The sequence below is a fragment of the Pinus tabuliformis genome, chromosome 9, assembly GCF_031772625.1.
Source record: "Pinus tabuliformis cultivar Carrire ecotype Pingquan chromosome 9, CPIR1, whole genome shotgun sequence".
NCBI lineage: Eukaryota > Viridiplantae > Streptophyta > Pinopsida > Pinales > Pinaceae > Pinus > Pinus tabuliformis.
This window is the reverse complement of record NC_142307.1, coordinates 288546099-288567290: the sequence shown is the minus strand read 5'-3', so window position 1 is coordinate 288567290 and position 21192 is coordinate 288546099. Positions and strand designations below refer to the sequence as shown.

The 21192-nt window shown below is 38.7% G+C and overlaps 1 protein-coding gene across 1 annotated transcript; it reads right to left on the bottom strand.

The window, feature by feature from the left end:
- Positions 1-234: 234 nt before the first annotated feature.
- On the bottom strand, positions 235-19889 carry LOC149148307 (protein TOPLESS-RELATED PROTEIN 2-like). The gene is made up of 20 exons (XM_089442137.1): positions 19714-19889; positions 17570-17683; positions 17338-17472; positions 16892-17069; positions 16662-16758; positions 16309-16409; positions 16097-16192; positions 15830-15979; positions 15172-15216; positions 14920-15015; positions 13838-13990; positions 13660-13755; positions 13343-13492; positions 13063-13173; positions 12779-12958; positions 6434-6562; positions 6243-6338; positions 5989-6141; positions 5677-5846; positions 235-352 (listed from the first exon to the last, which is right to left on the bottom strand). Exons 1-20 carry the CDS (start codon positions 19887-19889, stop codon positions 235-237), a joined length of 2544 nt encoding a protein of 847 aa, XP_089298263.1.
- Positions 19890-21192: the final 1303 nt, after the last annotated feature.

Below are 21192 nucleotides of genomic sequence, written 5' to 3'. Positions count from 1 at the left end.
AAACACGACATGGCCTATACTGAAAGATAATCGAATTTACGAAAGGAAAGCCCCTGAAAAGACAGTACAATAATTGGTGACATCATTGAAAACAAACTTGTAGGACCAAACTTGACAATTGGCTATTTGGCAGTTCTTAACTCATTTTCCATGCTGCCTTGGAGGCTATTCAGAACCTTGATTTTTTATTGTATGATTTCAAGGGGCACCTCCATTTTCTAACAATGCAACATCCTATTTACCTTCCGATTCAGTGGGCTCAATCACATGAACACCTCCGTCAGTCAACCCTACAGCAAACTGATTAGGTTTAAGTGGATTCGCAGCAATTACAAGAGGATAGATATTGCCACTGCACAAACAAGCCAAATACTTTTTTAGGATTAAATTACAATAGCAGCATTTAGATATTTCCACTGCACAAACAAGCCAAACAACTTTTTGTTGGTTTGACAACGAACTTGGTTAAACTAACAAAGTCAAACAGTTTTTGTAACCAATTTAGTTTTTAGTTATGTAATGGTAATGACATGAATATATCAAAAGTTCATGTAGATGAAAAATCATTTTGGAATAAAGAGATACACATTCAGTTTCTATTTCTTGGTCTTCTCTCATTTTGTTCTTGCTATTCTTTCTTTCTCTGCTCTTATTTCAATAAGTGGTATCAGAGCCTGGACAAAATCTCTACAGTGCGAACCTGTGATAAACCTGTGGACGGACGACGTGTTTTTTGGCTTGAAGAATCCGGATCCCTGAGGACAGCGTGACGACATGATTTGGCCTGCGTCAAAACCCCTGCAGTGCGAACGGTAGCACAAGCGTTGGATCCCTGAGCGGCAGAATCCCTGAGGACGCGTTGGATAGCTGAGGATGGCGATCATTCTCCTGTGGACGGTAGCAGAAAAGCTGGATCCCTGAGGACGGCAGTTGGCTGCTTGCTAACGTTGAAGATAAGTGGTGAACCTGCGGACGGGAAGATCGATTGCCCAAACGTTGAACCCTGAGGACGGCAGTTGGCTGCTTGTGCAATCCGGGTATTGTTTTTTTTTTGGCAGAAATTTAAAAAAAAAAAAGGCGGGTTTGCAGAAAAAAGGTTGTTCAGATTTTAAAGTTTGCAGAAAAAAGGTTGTTCAGATTTTAAAGTTTGTAGAAAAAAGGTTGTTCAGATTTTAAAGTTTGCAGAAATTCTTTTAAAGATAGCAGCAGAGATTGAAAAGGGTGTTGTTGTTTTTTTTTTAATATTGTAGAAGAACAAGTTTGCAAGGGTTTTGCACGAATGTTGTGAAACTAGAAAAACAAAAGGGTTTGCAAGAAATCAAAGGATTTGAAACTTGTCTTTCTGTTTGAATTGGGGAAGTTATTTTTTTTTTGAAAGCCTGAAATCCTAGGAAGGAGGGAAAATGGCCAAGATGTCGAATGCAAGATTCGAGGTGGAGAAATTCACCGGAAAGAGCAATTTTTCTCTTTGGAAACTGAAGGTTAAGGATCTGCTTGTGCAACAAGGGTTGCACAAGGCATTGGACGGGGTTACTAAGAAACCTACAACCATGACTACTTCAGACTGGGAGGACTTGGATGCCCGAGCTCTCAGTACCATCCGGCTATGTCTAGCGGATGAAGTGGGAAAAACTTGAAAACCTTTATATGACAAAATCATTAACCAACAGAATTTATCTGAAACGACAATTATACAGTCTTCGAATGAAAGAAGGTTCAAGCGTTGCAGAACATTTGAATTTTTTTAATACACTAATTTGTCAATTAACAGATATGGAAATCAAAATACATGAAGAAGATAAAGCCATAACCTTGCTGTGTTCCCTGCCTGAATCATGGGATCACTTCGTAACCTCAATCAGCTTCAGCTCTGCTGATTCTTTGAAGTTTGAATCAGTCGTGGGAGCTCTTATGTCTGAAGAAGTACGAAGGAAATCCAGCACTGATACAACTGCATCAGAAGCCATGGTCGCTAGAGGACGCTCAAAGGAAAGAGGAGACCAACCAAGGGGGTCTTCCAGGTCGAAATCTAAGGGCAAGAAGTGTAAGGTAAAATGTTGGAACTGCAGTAAAGTTGGACACTTGAAAAAGGACTGTTGGAAATGGAAGGAATCCGAAAACCTGAAGAACGAAGCGAATCAGGCTGATTCAGGTATTGTAGACGAAGTTTTATCTGCTGAAGGTTTGTGTATGATAGATGAAACTTCACCTGAATGTAATGTCTCTCAGAGTTGTGATAGCTGGCTGTTAGACTCTGGTGCTTCGCATCATATGTGCCCACATAGAAATTGGTTTACTTCGTATGAAAATGTAAACGGTAGTTCTGTGTTTATGGGTAACAATATGTCATATCAGACTGTTGGGATGGGAGATATCAGGATTAAAATGTATGATAACACAGTTAGGACATTAACTAGTGTTAGACATGTACCTGATTTGAAGAAAAATTTAATCTCTTTGGGAGTGTTGGATTCAGATGGTTATAAGTTTACAGGTCAGGATGGCGTCTTGAAAGTCTTCAAAGGTGCCCTTGTGGTTATGAAGGCAGAGAAGGTCGGGAATCTTTACAGGTTAAAAGGAAGTACTCAGGTCGGTGAAGCAGCGGTTGCGTCAGAAAAGGAAGAAGCAGGTACTCGTCTGTGGCATCAGCGTTTGGGTCATATGAGCGAGAAAGGTCTTCACATACTGATGAAATGTAAATCTCTTCCCGGTCTGAAATCCTTGAATTTAGATTTCTGTAAACATTGTGTGTATGGGAAGCAGTGTAAACAGAGGTTTAAAGTTGGTAATCATAATAGTAAAGATGTTTTAGACTACATTCATTCTGATCTGTGGGGGCCTTCCCCTGTTATGTCATATGGAGGTGCATTGTATTTTTTAACGTTCATTGATGATTACTCTCGTAGAGTTTGGGTCTATATGCTAAAAAGGAAAGCTGATGTATTCAATGTCTTTAAACAATTTAAAGTAATGGTAGAGAAAAGAACAGGCAAATCTATTAAATGTCTAAGAACTGATAATGGTGGTGAGTTCACTTCTGTTGAGTTTGAACAATATTGTAAGGATGAGGGCATTGTTAGACACAAAACTACTGTTTATACTCCTCAGCAAAATGGTGTTGCTGAGCGTATGAATCGGACTCTTATGGAAAGAGCCAGAAGCATGATCAGCAATGCTAACTTGCAAAAGGAGTTGTGGGCAGAAGCAGTATCTACTGCTTGTTATTTAGTTAACAGATCACCTTCAGTAGCAATTGATTGTAAAATTCCTGAAGAAGTCTGGACAGGTCAGTCTTGTGACTATTCTCATTTGAGGATATTTGGCTGTGATGCTTATTCTCTGATTCCGAAAAATCAGCGTTCAAAGTTAGATCCAAAGTCGAAATGTTATGTCTTTGTTGGGTATGACTATGCAGTGAAAGGATATAGGTTGTGGGATCCTACATTGCGGAAGATAGTCATTAGTAGAGATGTAACATTTGATGAATCCTCTTTGTTAAAATCAAATGTTGAAAGAATTGAACAGGAACAGGTATCGCCGTGTCAACGAGTTCAGTTGGAGGCTAGATCTTTCGGTGACAGTCGAAAGGAAGGAGAGACTTCTGGAGACAAAGGTGTTGAAGACACAAAGGAAGCCGTTGAAGCTTCTGAACCAGTGCAAGTTTCTGAACCAGTTCAGCAACCAGTCACTCTGAGAAGATCAACAAGGGAAAGGAAAACTCCCAAAAGGTATGAAGATTCTGCTTCATCTTTTGCTTTGGTTACTGAAGATGGGGAACCGTCTTGTTATCAAGAAGCGATAGATGATACAGATAGCGAAAAATGGAAAAAGGCTATGGAAGAAGAAATGGACTCCTTAGCCAAGAACAATACCTGGGATCTTGTAGAGCTTCCTGAAGGGAGAAGTGTTGTTGGATGTAAATGGGTCTTCAAGCTGAAACGGAAAGTTGATGGTAGTATCGAGAGATATAAGGCGAGACTGGTAGCAAAAGGGTATTCTCACGTTGAAGGTATAGACTTTCATGATATTTTTTCTCCAGTTGTAAAACTTGTTTCTATACGTACTGTGTTGGCACTAACTGCGTTGCTTAATCTTGAGTTCGGACAATTAGATGTTAAAACAACTTTTCTACATGGTGATTTGAACGAAGAGATATATATGGAACAACCAGAAGGTTTTGTACGAGGTCGCAGCAGAAGATTAGTTTGCAAGCTCAGGAAATCATTGTATGGTCTGAGGCAGTCTCCCAAACAATGGTACAAGAAGTTTGATTCCTTCATGGTGAGCCAGAACTTTATAAGAAGTGAGTATGATCATTGTGTGTACTTCAAAAGTTTCAATGGCATATTCATTATCTTAGCTTTGTATGTTGACGATATGCTTATTGCAAGCAAAAGCATGGAAGAGATCAACAGGTTAAAGGCTCAACTCTCTAGGGAGTTTGATATGAAGGATCTTGGAGCAGCAAAACATATCTTGGGCATGGAGATACACAAAGACAGGAAAAATGGTAAGCTTTGGTTATCACAGCAGAAGTATGTGGAGAAGGTACTTGAAAAGTTTTCTATGAATAATGTGAAACCTGTTAGTGTTCCCCTAGCTTCCCATTTTAAGCTTTCTTCGGTTTTGAGTCCTAGAGCTGATGAAGAAAAGCAGTATATGTCTCATGTACCATATGCAAATGCGGTAGGCAACTTGATGTATGCGATGGTATCTACAAGACCTGAAATTTCACATGCAGTTAGAGTTGTCAGCAGATTCATGGCAAATCCAGGTAAAGAACATTGGCAAGCAGTGAAATGGGTGCTTCGATATCTAAGAGGCACAAGAGATCATTGCATCGTCTTTAATGGTAGTGAAGGATCAGTCTGCGGATATGTAGATGCTGACTATGCAGGTGATTTGGACAAAAGAAGATCTACTACAGGTTATGTCTTTACTCTTGCAGGTGGAGCAATTAGTTGGATGTCAAAGCTTCAAGACACGGTTGCATTGTCCACTACCGAAGCTGAATATATAGCTGCTTCAGATGCCAGTAAAGAAGCAATCTGGTTAAAGGGTTTGCTCGATGAAATCGGAAGAACGCAGGAGAAAGTGAGTGTACTTTGTGACAGTCAAAGTGCTATTCACTTGGCCACAAACCCTGCCTATCACAGCAGAACCAAGCACATTGATGTGAGATATCATTTTCTGAGACATGTGATCGATGGTGGAAAAGTAGCTCTTAAAAAGGTCCACACACGAGAAAATTGTGCAGACATATTCACAAAGCCAGTTACAGTAGAGAAGTTGTTGTGGTGTTTAGCTTCTCTTGGCTTGCAGGAAAGATGATGAATGGGAAAGTTGTTGTCAAGGTGGAGTTTGTTGGTTTGACAACGAACTTGGTTAAACTAACAAAGTCAAACAGTTTTTGTAACCAATTTAGTTTTTAGTTATGTAACGGTAATGACATGAATATATCGAAAGTTCATGTAGATGAAAAATCATTCTGGAATAAAGAGATACACATTCAGTTTCTATTTCTTGGTCTTCTCTCATTTTGTTCTTGCTATTCTTTCTTTCTCTTCTCTTATTTCAATACTTTTTAGGATTAAATTACAGCAGCATGAGCAGCGTTATTTCCTATCGTAGTGCACAGTACTATAACCCCTGTCCTTTTATTAAGGAATGCTTTACCTGCTCATGCTTGGTATAAATGCAGAAGGGAAAATACGACAGCGTGGCCTCAGCACTTCAGCATCAAATACACCAATTGAACCGTCATAGAAACTAACATAGATTAGTAGGTTGTCGCATGAGTATGTGGCACTAGAAATACGTGCGAGTAAAGTATCTTGAGGTGCCCACTGCAATGCAACTATTCAGAGTCACTATCTAGTCTTCAAATCTGAGATAAAAAAAACTTAGATTTTTTTACTAAAATCTGACTACAGCATAACTTAGGTAGGAACTGCAATATGAAAAAGGATAGGATCTTCCATAGCATACACATTCCAATTCGGGGGCATTATAAATAGCAATTTGGTTCCCCTGCACAACTAGCAAGTGAACTCTGTCATTATGAAATTGTATTCTTGTATTTGCAAGTGGTGATAATGATTTTCCTGTCTTTGCATGCACATTTATTCCCCATACACAAAGCTGTCAACACAACATTGATTTGAGTCAAAAGGTTTTAAACTGATATCTTATATGGAGAAGTAGATTATGCAATTAAATTATAAATGAATATGAATATATACCTGTGCATCAGCTCCGCAGGATATCAATACATTTAAATGTTCAGAAAATACCAAACCAGTGATTCTCTTCTGGTGCCCTTTAAGTTCTGATGTTACCTGTAGTCAAAACTCATTTAGTGGCATTCTATTATCCACATAAAGGGGCAATCAAAAGTACTAGACACTAAAAGGAAATCGTAAATCCACATAACCTTATTTTCAGGAACATTGAAAATTTGAATTGTTGAATCCTCCATTCCAATAGCAACAATGTTATTATCTAAAGGGTTGAAAGCTATAAATGTTGCCGCTGGAGGAGGGGCCATGCACTTTTCTATGACCTGCATTAACATGGATTACGAATTTAGAAGACTGAAAAGTATATATGCTAAGATACTATCATTTCACCATAAACTTCAAGGCTCAAACTGAAGGTTGCTTTCATCCATGTCATGCATGCTTTACAACACTACATGACAGAAGATCATGGATTTAAGAGAGAAAAATTTCTGGACACAATCATTAGAAAAATAATAAGATTTACTCAGCAACAATGATATACAAAAAGAACATGACAAGATTAAGTACTAAAGAAAACAAGAAATAAATGCGAGCAACCTGTTAAATATGAAAAGAATACCTCACCTCTCAGTAAAATTGTGAATAAGAGCGGAACTTCCACAATGAAAGATACGGAAAGCTTTCAAAAAGTGAGCCATAGAGAAAAAGGTGGCAAAAGGGGACTTAAGCAACAACAAGCAGAAGGGCCTCAAGTTACGCAGAATAGGTTCCAAGTTCTCGAGGAAGAAGAAGAGACGATAAAAATAGATCAGGGAATAGAGGAAAGTTCAGAGGACAAGGAGACAAAGGAGGACAAAGACCAACCAAAGAACAATAACATACAGAAAGAGGCTATGATGAGCGATGTAGAACTAGATATGGACCAGGAAATGACCCAGAGCGAGATGGAAATGGAGGATCATGAACTACAGGAGATTCTAGACAGAGAGCACCTAGATTTGGAAGGGTTCTTGAAACAGGGAACTATGGAAGGGTTAGATTCGTTACCTCAAGAAGAGTTCTCTAGAGTACATCAGCTGTACTTATGGAAAACCTAGCCTAGTGGGGTGGAAAGGCAAGGTAACACGGCAAACTATGGCAAAGAAGGTGTGAAATCTATAAAAAACACACCAGGATTAGCACCTCAAGGCCCAGGAAAGAAAAGAGGCAGAAAAAAGCAGAATGAGCTATTGATGGAGTGTGGAAAGCTAATGATAGATTCGGGTAAGATGAAAGACCTAACCAATTACTCTTTCACTAATCTTTAATGATGAAGTTTACTTCTTGGAACATCAGGGGTCTAGGTAGTAAAAGGAAGCAAAGATTACTCAGTAACAGAATGAAACAGGAAGCTCCGGATATTATATTTATCCAGGAAACTACATGTTCTATTCAGAAAATTAAAGAACTTCATAGTAAATGGCTCAGTCATTTTGAGCTTCTAGAAGTCAAGGCAGAAAATACAGCAGGTGGCATTCTTACTCTTTGGAATCCCCTAAAGATTAGTATAATAGATGCTGAAGCTTCTAGAAATTATTTATCAGTGGTCATTCAACCTGTGGGGGATAGGCCCTAGGGAGATCTATCTGGTAACGAATGTTTATGGCCCTCAGAGAATGGACGACAAATTGAGATTTCTTGATTCTCTTATGGATCTCAAAGAGGGATATGTTGGGATTCCATGGATTATGGGGGGGGACTTCAACATGATCAAATCACTATCAGAGAAAAAAGGGGGCACCAAAGCTCTGTCCAAAGATGCCTTAGCTTTTCAATCTTTGATGGACACTATGAAACTGGTTGATATTGATTCAAGTAATGGTCTCTTTACTTGGAACAAGAGAAGAGGAGGAGGGTCTCTGGTGGCCTCAAAGCTAGACAGATTTATCATATCAGAAGACCTTATACTCAATGATAATGGAATGGAAGCAAGGATTCTACCCTTTGGAGGATCTGATCACTGGCCAATTCAACTAGAGATCAGGGGCATTGGTAGTCCCAGGAACAGACCTTTTAGATTTGAGAATATTTGGCTCACCCATCCAGATTTTATCAACAACATTTCAAGTTGGTGGTCTGAAGATCTACATATTTAGGGTACAAGTATGTTCCTTCTTCACAAAAGACTAAAACATATTAAGCTCAGGCTAAAAGAGTGGAACAAGAAAGAATTTGGCAATATTTTTGAAGGAAAAAAAGTTGTTGAAACCAAACTGCAGATACTCAACCAATCCCTTATCAAGGTTGGCTTTGATAAAGTCAGCAATGATAGAGCCACCAAACTTCAGCACGAGTGGGAGAACTTATGCAAACAAGAGGAAATATTTTGGAGACAAAAATCTAGAGTGCAATGGTTAAAGGAAGGGGAACGAAACACCAGATTTTTCCACAGGTCAACCTTGGCAAACCGGGCTCATAATAGAATCTCCTCGATTAAGGATGAGGAAGGGAAACTACTCAGCACCCATGAAGAAATAGAAGTTGTATTAGTTCAACACTTTAGTGGGATTGCAAAGGAAACCATTTCAAATAGAGAGCCTTTCATTAAGGATCTAACAAGACATATACCAAGACTAGTGTCCAGAGAGGATAATTTCAACCTCAATAGGCCAGTAACTGAAGAGGAAATCAGTGAAGTCCTCAAGGAAATGCAGAATGGTAAAGCACCGGGTCCTGATGGTTTTAATGTGGATTTATTTAAAGCCTGCTGGAATATTGTTAAACAAGATATTCTGAATGTAGTAGAAGATTCCAGGAGGAATAAAACTATTCTGAAGGCACTCAACACCTCCTTCATTTCACTGATCCCTAAACAGGATAATGCCCTAACTCCTGATAAGTTTAGACCCATAGCATTGTGCAATGTGGTTTACAAGATTATATCCAAGGTTGTAGCTAATAGACTCAAACCTCTTCTCCCCACTCTGGTTTCTAGGGAGCAATCTGGTTATGTGGAAGGTAGACAAATTCTCAATAACATCATTCAAGCACAGGAGGTGGTGCACTCACTGACTAGCAACAGGAAGGCTGGAATGATCATGCAGCTGGACCTAGCTAAAGCCTATGATAAGTTGAACTGGACCTATATCAGGAAGGTTCTTATTGCTTTTGGGTTTGATCATAATTGGGTTAGATGGGTCATGGCTTTGGTAACCTCTTCTAGCTTTTCAATTTTGGTGAATGGCTCTCCCTCCGAGATTTTTATTCCCTCAAGAGGCCTCAGGCAGGGAGATCCACTCTCTCCCTTTCTCTTTATACTCATGATGGAAGGACTTGGTAGATTGATTAAGCAGGCAAAAGCAGAAGGCAAAATCAAGGGTCTTCAACTTTCTAAGAATGGACAGACTTTGACTCATCAACAATTTGTGGATGATACCATGTTGCAGGGAGTTCCTACAGTCAAAGAAGCTTTGGCATACAAACAACTTCTAATTGACTTTGGTTTGGCCATAGGTATGGAGGTTAATCTTTTCAAATCTAAAATCTTTTTCTTTAATACCGATATTGCTATTCAAAGGAATATCTCCAGAATTCTAGGCTTTCAAAGAGATTCTCTTCCTTCGAAATATTTGGGAGTCCCTCTTACCGCTAAACCTCTTCATAAGAGTATCTGGGAACCGGTGATTAATAAGATGCAGGATAAAATTAGGAATTGGACCATCAGATCTTTAAACTTCGCTGGTAGGTTGGTGCTTAGAAAGGTTGTTCTCCAATCTATCCCAGTTTTCATGCTTTCAGCACTCCCTGCACCAAAAGGAGTCTTACAACAATTCAAAACCATTCAAAGAGACTTCCTCTGGGGTAAGGGGGAGAAAAAAAGGAAATGGGCCTTAGTTGCTTGGGAAAATATTTGCAAACCCAAAAATCAAGGAGGTCTGGGTTTGGATGATCCAGAGGTTCTAAGCAAGGCTTTAGGAGCTAAGTTATGGTGGAGATGGGTCAAAGAACCAAAGGCCCAGTGGGCTAGTATCTGGACAGAAAAATATGCCAGCACTTGGGATAATAATGATCATATAAGGATGTCTGGAAATATAAAGGGCTCATACATCTGGAATAAGGCCTGGGAGAACATAGGCTTAGTTCAAAAGAATAGCTTCTGGGAAATCAAAGAGGGGGATCTGGCACTCTTTTGGGAAGATAAATGGCAACAAGAACCAATACTACTAAAAGAGGAATTTGTGGATCTCAAGAGAGAGACAGACATCATAGGGTTATCACAGGTCAAAGATTTTTGGGACCAAAACAATAATGCAAGTAAATGGAGAAAGTGGAGGAACATGATTTACAGGGAAGATAACCCCTTGAAAACTAAAGCTGAGGCTCTCATGCAGATACTGGAACAAAGGAAGATTTTAGTGACAGGGGGGCATAACCAATTGAGGTGGGGAAACAATAATGAGGGTACCTTTAATCTTAAGAAGGCAAAACATAAACTCCTTGAGATGGATTCTCTTGCTCCGGATAAAATATGGCAGAATCTGTGGATGCATTAAGGCTAGATGAAGATTAAACTCTTCATGTGGCTTGTTTATCATAAGAGAATTCTAACTTGGGATATCATAAGGACAAGGGGTGTTCTGGGGCCTTCCAGATGCCAACTCTGTGAATCCCATGAAGAAACCATGGAACACCTCCTAAATAATTGTATCTTCACCTCTAGTTTGTGGGATTCTTTTGCCAACATCTTCCAAAAGAGTGATAGGGATAGAGAGTGCATCATCAACACCCTAACCAAGTGAAAGCATAATTATTCAGATAATGAAATTCTTGGCTCAGCTTAGGCTCTTACACCTAGCTTCATTATTTGGAATGTCTGGAAAGAAAGGAATAAGAGAATTTTCAAAAATGAGAAAAGATCCCTCCAATGTCTTTTGAAGCAGACCTTGACTCAACTTAAAGAGATGGTTGGCACCATAGTGCGAAATACCCCTAAAAATCCACCTTCAGAGGCTGACATGAGGATTCTGGGACAGTTGGGAATGCAGGGGCTTATGTCGCAGGGCCTGAACATAAAGGTTATGGTTTTGGATTCTAAGCAGGAATTCTGGCATCCTCCCCCTTTGGGCTTTCTGAAATATAACATAGACGGGGCTTCAAAAGGCAACCCGGGCAATGCGGGCTTTGGAGGGGTGTTAAGGGATGATACTGGTAATATCCTTTCCATCTTCCATGGACATTTAGGTAGAGCTACAAATAACATGGCAGAATCCATGGCTATGGAGCAGTGCTTAGAACTCCTGGTGCAGGATAACCGACAAAATGTGATTATCGAAGCGGACTCTGAGTTAATTATCAACACAGTGAAAAAAATTAGTTGGGGCTCGGAGCCGGAGAAGGTTTCGAAACACTGGAGATTGATCCAGGTCTTTCAAAGGATCCAGATCCACCTCAGAGGCCTACGCACAGTTAGTTTTAACCATGTGCGAAGGCAGGCCAACAAACTTGCTGATTTACTGGCTAATCAAGGAGTGAAGTGTACCATGAACAGGGTTGCGATGGGTGGGCACAGGTTGCCTCAGGATAGTCTCATGGATCAGTGCGACACACAAGTAGACGAGGATATGATGGTGTACCGCACCAAAACTATGGAAGCTCTGTCCAACAATTTGGTTTAATTATGAGGTGTAAGTTTTTCCTTTTCTCGTTTTTTCTTACGTTGCTTGGAGGATTCTGCTACCAGAGTAGTTGGTTGGAGGGAAGAGGTAGTACGTCGCTCAGGCTCACTTTCGGTTGCAAAGGAGAAAGTGGTAGCTGCCGAAAACAGGTATCCAATGGCGACCAGAATATTCTTGATTCACTGTCTAAGGACGCAAATCCACCAGATGAGTGGTTTCCGGTGTATCGAGGGCCTCTCGGGTGGGAAGTGGTTTTTAGAATTTGGGAGCAATCACACTCTTCGGGCTACACGTGGCCAATGGGTGGTTTTGTTTTCCGCCCTTATCGCACGTTAACCAGCAGTACTTTTTCTTGGTGCGATATGATCCTTTGCCGTTGGATCAAGCCTAGCGGATCCACGGCTAAGATTCATCGTGCTTGTCAGTGGGGCCATAAGGTTAAAAGGCGGACTTCTAGGTGGCGCAATATTCTCCTCTACCGTTGGATCAAGATGGGAGGATCGACGGTCAGGAATCTGCACGCTTACTGGTGGGTCCAAACTGTTAATTGGCAAGAGTCTTGGCTTAGAGAGGTCCTCCTCTGCCGTTGGTTGGAGCTAGGAGTTCTGATGGTGGAGATTAACAGCTTTCTCCCCCTTTTCGGATTTGATGGGTTGATTTTGTGGCCTTAGTACTTTTTGCCGTTTAGGGTGGTGCAGTTTTGTGGGTAAGGGTCGGAGTTTTCACACTTAACTCGTGACCCTTGGTTATCTAGAAAGTAGTTTTTGATTAAGATCCATGTTTCCATGTGGATGGTTGTATTCTATGTAAATATTTTTCTGATTTAATGATAACGAAGGTACGACTCTTGCTTTAGCGAAAAAAAAGAAAAGAATACCTCACCTCAAATGTCTTCATCTTGAACAAAGACACTTGACCACCAGAGGCAGTCATTAGATATGCATTATTATCTGACAAAGCTATGCAGGGAAACACTGCTTGTGGACCTATGTCACTAGTGTCATTTTTCATAAGCAACCCATCACGAGGTTGCCACAACTGTGGTTGACAATTTGTTGTAGCCTGTCAAATAAATTACAAACGTTTACTCTACTTAAATGCATGGTAAGAACGACAAGTAATCATTACAAGTGAATTTTGAGCAAATTATCCATGTAAAAACTGACCTTGCCAGATGGATTCAAATCATTGTGTTGCCATTTCCATAGCTTAAACGTAGCATTGGTGTCCAAAGCTAAGACTGAGGAACCTGAACATGTGTAATGTAATCTAACAATCTGTAATATGCAACGAAGAAAATCAATATGTAATATGTTATTGCTATATGTAATATATATAATATGCAATATGTAATCTGTAACTGCAATATTTAACATGCAGTTTTGTGAGATAACGCCATGTTGAGCATTTAACATTCAATCTAGTACATAGAAGAGGAGAGCTTGCCTGTCCATTTGACACTGGACCCAGCAATATGATTGACCTACATTGCGCTGGATCTTTCACCTCAAAAAGTTTGCAGCTCTTCCTCTTGTCTACACCCTCATCTGGAAGCCTTTGTGCTACATCCACCGTCTGACTGCTATCGACACAATTCTGTTGGTGTGTTTTGAACATTACAGTTATATATTTAGTTAAAATAAGTAATACTTCAAAGCCATTTCACTTAAAACTGATTAACAAAGATTTCAAATTTCAACTAAATAATGTAAAAATATTGTAGAAGACTTGAACATAATACGTCTTCCAGTGGAATAGCTCACCAGCAATATTTCTTGCAAATTTTCCTTTGATTTTTCTGAAGAGATAGGAACGGGACTAATTCCCTTTTCTACAATAATGGCATTTCGATGTGGACCCTGCAGTTCAAAGATCACTGAATTAAGTTGCATCCATGACTTTGATACACATGAACAATGTATAATTTTGTTTCCATACTACCTTTGTCATTACGGAATCTAGTGAGCCCCCTCTATTCTTTGGCTTACGAAGAAACCGAAGTCCGTCTTTATTAGCTAAGATCTTGACCCCATTATTGTTTGTTGTAACAGCCAACAAGGAACCCTCTTTATTGAAACAGAGATGAGGTCTAGACTGCAAAGAGTGAGAGGAATCCATGAGTAGAATATGCAATCATACTGAAAAATGTTTCAATTTCAACTGAGATAAACTCGATCACATATCCAAATTTTAATAGTAATTTCCATCGAAAGTATCATTATCCATCTCCCAAAACTTAATTTGATATTCATCTCCAACTCCTAGAACCCTATTCTTTGTTGTAACAAACTTCAGCGGCTCTAAGGACTTGCTTTGAAGGCCAGAATACATCCGTTTGATTGATCCATCACTTTCATTCCACTCTAGTAAATATGATTCTCCAACATGAGAAGAGTCTAATCCCAAACATGATAAATCAAATTAAAAAACATCTTTATAAATTCTCTTCACAAAACATTGGAAATTAATTTTAGTTAGCTGATATCTTTTCTCTCCATTCAAACATCCTCATCTATATAAATTTAAATAAAATATCACATAATTACCGTGGTCCATCATCACTATAAGCCATTGTAATGTGCCCATGCCTAGGTGCATCATAGTCAATTTGAGATCCCAATTGATCAAACAACCAAGCTTTAATCTTGCCATCCAAAGATGTGGACAAAATGTACTACGATCATTGAGAGAAGATCATTAGAAATATGAGAATAGTTCATAGTGCATTTAATGCTAGCAATATCAAAATAATTCACATACTTCATTTATTGCTAATTGAGTCTTCCTTAGTTTTACATGTGTTTCTAAACAAAAAATAATTTCAAGCATTACATCTATATATAAAAATTAGTTACTAGTAATCTTTGTACTATATAAATGCTTATTTATGAAATTCATTTTGTAATTAGTGTAAGCATTATATTTTTATGGAAAAAATAGTTGCTAGTAATATCTGTACTACATAAATGCCAATTTGTGAAATTCATTTTTTAATTAGTGTAAGACTTCCAAAAATCAATTACCTGGATATTTTCTTTATCATTAGCACAAATAGAATAAACAGGGGTTGTGTGACCTTCAAATGTGTATTTTTTATAACCTGTTTCTGTATGCCATACCTACAGAATAGACAATAAGTTTTTTCAACAAATGCTCAAGCTTATAAACATCCATGATATTACTTAAGGTCAAATGGACAATTTTTATAGCATCGAGTAATCATTAGAAACATATACATTAATGTAATGAAGTCAAGAATCATGTACCAAATTTACCTTAATGGTCATATCATCGCCACAAGTTACAACACATAGTTCTTTCTAAACACGCAAAAAGGCAATGTCATTCACACCACCAATATGTGCATTAATTTGCAATGTTGTATTAATATCGTCATTATATCCATGTATCGCGTAAATAAATTGCAACACAATGCAATCCATTATTGAGCTTTAATATGGACTTGTAGTTGTTGCCTCAGCGCTCCAGTGACAGTGTAAAAATATACGTGAACAATATTCTTTGAAAATGCCACTCCTACAAGTGAGGTTATGTCAATGAACAATATATCCCATATCATTATTCCTAAAGAAATAATGGCTTTGTCTACATACCATATGAAGAAATTATTTTGAATATTAATATTTTTTGCTTGTATAGCAAATAAAAAAATTGTCATGAAATATAATTGACACATAGAAGGGAAATTTACATACCAACCAATGTTCCACTTGGACTCCACATACATTTGTTCACTGAGACAGTTGATTCTTTCAAAAGGGCCTCCTAATCAAATATAAGGAAAATCTGTCATCCAAATTTATGTGTCGTTAAGAATCATATTTTAGTGGAAAACATGTTTTGTGGAAAAATAAATCATAAAATATGTTCCTTCATGCAAATCACTTAAAAAAATAAACACAAGATTCGTACCTTTCCCTCCATTATGCAATATGATGCATCCCAATATTTGAATGACCTGTGATTTAACTTTTTAGATGATCCCACTTCCCAAATTTCGATGTCCCCACCATCTGTTCCCACTGAAGATATCACCGAGTCGACCATGTTTAGAAATAATTTCTGCTTTAGATTAACAAATTAATTTGATGAGCTTTATAGAATGCACAATTCTCACTAATGAAATTGGACATTACCTAGTAGAATTGTTTATTGTCGAGGATGAAAGTTCAAGCTTACTACATTTGAACCTTCACTGAGGCTTCTCACAATTGTTTTAGGAGGATCAATTTCCAAGTAGATGTTAGAAAAGTGAGTTGGTCCTACACTTGTGACCTACAAATAGAAAGAAATTTGAATTGAATAAAAAGGTTATTAACCTAAGGAATAATATGAAGAAGCCTCCCAAAACAATCATGAACATAAAGGTTAATAGCAATTGTGTTACACACCTCACCATGGTGACTAGCTTTGAAACGCTTCACAACACGTTCAGAATCAACAAGTTGATGCTTGTTTCTACTACTACTTGGTTGGGAGAGTCGCATAGCCCCTTCCAGAAAAGAAAAGAAATTCATTTAGAATAGAACATTTGTGGTCAAACAATGTTTATTATTTATTTTCTTTTCAACCAACAAGAGCATAACTAGAGTTCAAATATTAAATACAATAGACTTCTTCTTACTATATCAATGACCTTGACCTTCTACTCAATAAGGAAATATATAGATCATTATATAATATTTATGGATTAATAGATTATCAAATAGTCGATACGCATTTAGAGGTGGTACAAAGGCAGAACTAGTAGTAGCTACTGCATCATGTGGTAAGTGACGATCGAGGTTCACACTCCATCTTGTAGGAGTAGTACAAGTGTCGTTAAATCCAGGTTGAAATGGCTGCAACCAATCAGATAAAGAGTTTATTCAAACAATAATAGATATAGATTGAGATAAGTAAATTTTTCATTCATATTCAACAGGCAAAAAGAAAAAAAATAGACATTTAAGATACAAATAAAAGTTGACTTACTGTGTGTGTAGCAATCGAAAGAATATCCACCCCATTTTGAATTATCCTCGTAGGAGGATTATTTGGTGGAAGCGTAGTTTGTAGTCCAATTAGTGGCTCACATATATGATCAGTATATAATGTTTTGATATCAAGATTAGGGAGAGGATTTTTGCAAGCATGATGTTGTGAATGAAGACTGAACAATAGAAAATATGACATCATTGTTAGAATTTATAAAATATCCAAGTAATGCATTCCTCCCTGTGGTAAGAAATGACTATAGAATCCAATAGTAGTTTGATTGCACTAATTATTAACAACATATATGAAAAATCCTTGGAAAAAATGCATCCATCAAGAGGCTAGGCTTTTTCTAAAATTGTAACAATAGATATGCATTCTAGGTAAGTCCTAAACTCAATAATGACAATTTCTTATTGATGAATCAGGGAGAGAAGTAGAACCTTTGATTCATGAGAGTTTTAAGCCTGGAAGTTGGAACGACAAGAAACGTCAACTTGGGACGTATGACAGGGTTATCTTCTATAAGTTTTTTAATGTTTAACCACTTCAAAGCCTGATGGTACGTTGTAACCTCACTACATGTAACCAAATAATAAATTAAATCTTACAAAAAGCAAAGAATCGAGAATCTTCAAGGAGGCAGTAAAAATAGTATAGGAAAACAATCACTACCTGAGATCGTCAACTGTAAGTAGTTGTGTTATATCTTTATAAAGTTGTGGATCGTAATCTTGGAATTGTTTAAGATCATTGTAAAGTATGTTGACGGCTTTAAACTGATCATTCCTGCAAAATGAGAAATATTTATAATCAATTGATCCAAAATAATCAATGTCCTATAAACTTTGTCTTATTTTTACATAGAACCATAGAAAGAGCCTTGAACATACATCTTATAAATTTAGAGATTTAAAAAAAGACAAATAAGCATAAACAACTTTACATTGAAAAAAAAAAATAAGAAAATTAAGAAAATATTCAACATCTAAAAAACCCTAATAAAGTGACCAATAACCCAATAAAATAATTGAAAATTACCATAGATTTCTAACTTATTTATTCTTTAAAATTTTGAAAAGTGAAAAAACCTTACAATACTGCTATATTATAAGCTAAATTTCTCATACATTAATCAACACAAGACCCTAACCATATGAAAACCCAAGATTAACCAATATGAAAAGTTTTAAGAACATTGAATTTTGACGAAGATAAAATAAATAAGCAAATAATATTCGAAAGAATGCACAAAAAGTTATTCAATGATTTGCCTACTAAACACCTAGGAAAGAAGTCCAATGATTTAGCTATTACACACCATGGAAATCGATAAACACTCAGATCTAGAAGACAACGGTTAAAAAACTAAGAAAAGCATGGCCAAAGGTGTTATATCTATTAATCAGAAAATATGAACCGCCCACAAAGCCAAATACCCAAAAATTCAAAAAACCAGGAGGATATAAATTTATAAGAAAAAATTGAAATGGGAAACTTATTTTCAAAAACACGAAATTCTACATTGAAGAGTCACAAATATGAAAATGGCGGAGCGCCGAGTGGTGAGCACAGTATGACGACCAATCAGGTATGTATTCACCGCTTTTCCATCCTATCCATGAACTACACTCTGAATATAGCTGTCTAGAATCTGGCCCAGATGTTCCACGCCCTTTTTCCCCATATTCGCTTTCAAGACATCTATCTGGCCATGGTTTGTGGAGTTTGCAGTCTCTCTATTGCTGGGCCTTTCTCCTTCTACCGTGCACTCTCATAGTCTTGCCACCCATACCTGTCCTAGCCTGGCCTCTGCTGTTCCTTTTATAACCTGTCAATCAGAATTGGGAAGTTTCTTGCTTCATGAACATATACCCTTTCTGGGTATGTATCTTTGTTATCATTGTCCGGATCGGTTCATGGTACTCGTTGCTCAACACTCGGAGAACGCTCGCGCCTCAGGTCAGTTGGTTTTTTCTAGTTTCAACTTGCTATTTTAATGTTGTCCTCTGGCTTGCATATAAATTTTGAGGCATAGGCTCTTTTGAGTAGTGAGTTTATGACATTTCAGAGATTCAGGCTCTATTGGTTAGTGAGTGGATATCTATTTTCTCTTCCTGGGAGTTTCTGGTTACTTCCACGATATGCTCAATTCTGTTTTAGACTCATCCTTCTACCATCCTGGACCTCTCATGTATTGGTTTGCATCTACCTACTGGTCTGGGATATCCAAATTCAAATTTGTAGATTATGTTGTCATATCCAAACCATGTTCTGATTTCCACTTCAAAATTGGACCATGCTGGTGTATTTTTGAAATATCTGTTGCTGTGTGGTCTGCCCTGGTATATCCTTCTGAGCTTCGGTAGCTCTCTGGTTTTTCTGACGACAGAATTCAAATTTTTTGAATTTTGCAGGCGATCTGTTTGGCCTTGATTTTCGGACCATTGGCTCATTTACATCCTCCATTAATTCCGTAGCCATTGTTCTCCCTTGTTTGATCTCCGTGGCCCATCCGTAAATTATCTTTCCTCGAGGGACGATCTCTCGTATCCAGTTCTCTGACTGAAGTGATGATCTTGGTGAATGAGCATTCAAAACTTCTTTCCCGTTTTTACTCACATCCTATATATGGCCTATATTTAGTAATTTTTAACATTTCTGGATTTCTCCATCGTACTGAAGCTGCGGGTTTTCTCACCTAATTAGTCCCATCCCATTATGCCATAAGATCTTTCTTCTATCTGCATATCCTTTTGGGATTCTCGCATTGACCTTTTGGAGTCTGTTCCTATCCCTTCATGGAGTTTCCCACTGACCAATCTGCTGAGTCAGCCATGGTACGTGCTACTATGGAGGCTGAAATATCTCGCGCCAGATCAGCTCCTCGGTCGACTGGAAAGAATCGCTGGAGGCTGACATCATTCTCCCATCTCTTTCTCATTTTCCTCTGGGAGAAGAAGACTTGCCTATTAAGCAGCCTCATCATCGTCATCGGCTTGTAAAGACCTCCCCTCCTCCATCGGCCTTAAACTTGGATGGTCCACTTTTAAATGACATAATTGTTAGTCTGCAGAACCGGGCGCTTGTTGGGAGATGGTTCTTCCCGTCTATGGAGGATTCACAAATTCGTTCATGGATTACAGCCAGGTGGACTCCACTTCTGGGTTACTCCCCTACCATTGTTCGCCTCATGAACAATTGGTATAGTTTTCACTTTCTCCAGATTCGTGACCTGGAATTCATCTTTTCGAGACCCTGGGTGAAAGAGAGGAGTTTTTTAGCTCTGCGTAGATGGTTTATCGGTTTTAATCCACTCCATTGCACGCCCCAGAATAATTACATCTGGCTTAAATTGCCTGGCTTGCCTCTGGAATTGTGGACCAAGGAATCTATGGAAAATATTGGGAATGCTATCGGGCGCTTCATTTATGTTGACCCTTGCTGTATTGGAGCCAAAGACAAGCGTGTGGCCTAGATTCTTATTGAAAAAAAATTCAGGGGCGGTTTTCGTGAAACTATTGATCTTTCTTGGGAGTTGTCAAAAATTCAGCAGCGTCTAGACTACTGGGGCGTGCCTTTCAGGTATTCCATTTGTCATAATACCGGACACCTTTCCTCAAATTGTCCTCGTCAGACGAGCAGAAAACTGAAGAAGAAGGCTGTTAAAATCTCCTCCTCGTCTCATGACAGAGATTCTTCAGCCTTTGATTGGCCCTTCCCTCCGGAAATATTTCGGGCTCCTGTCAGTTTCGATGCCGCTTCTCCTCCCCTGATGGGCCAGGCCTTTGAACGATCTGCTAGCCTCCCACATTCCCGTTCTCTCTCTGTGGGCCCTCCCAGCCGGTTTTCAATTTTGTCTGCTGATCGTCAGAGATCTTCGACTATTTCTAAGACCCCTTCTCTGCCCCTAAACGACCCACCGGGCAAAGATACAAGCTTTTCCAATATTATGCCACCTCTCGAACTGGACCTAGACCTCGAAATTCCCCTTCATCCCGCATCATCTAAACCCCCCGGTATCGACCCTGCGGCTGCCCCCATCTTATACATCTCTTCATCTCCCCAATCGCCCCCTCCCACCCTCTTCCCATCCCGGAATCCTCGTCCCTCCCCCCCTCCAGGGCGATTTTATGAGATTAGACCTCTTCCTCCCTTTAACGCTCCCTCTCCCATTATCCCATCTCAGGGACTGTTTATTGACCGCAAAGGAAAGGCACTTATAATCCCTGTTTCTCCTCCACCTTCACCCCGATCCTCCCCTCAAAATTCTCTCGACCAGGACATCGACCTCCTCC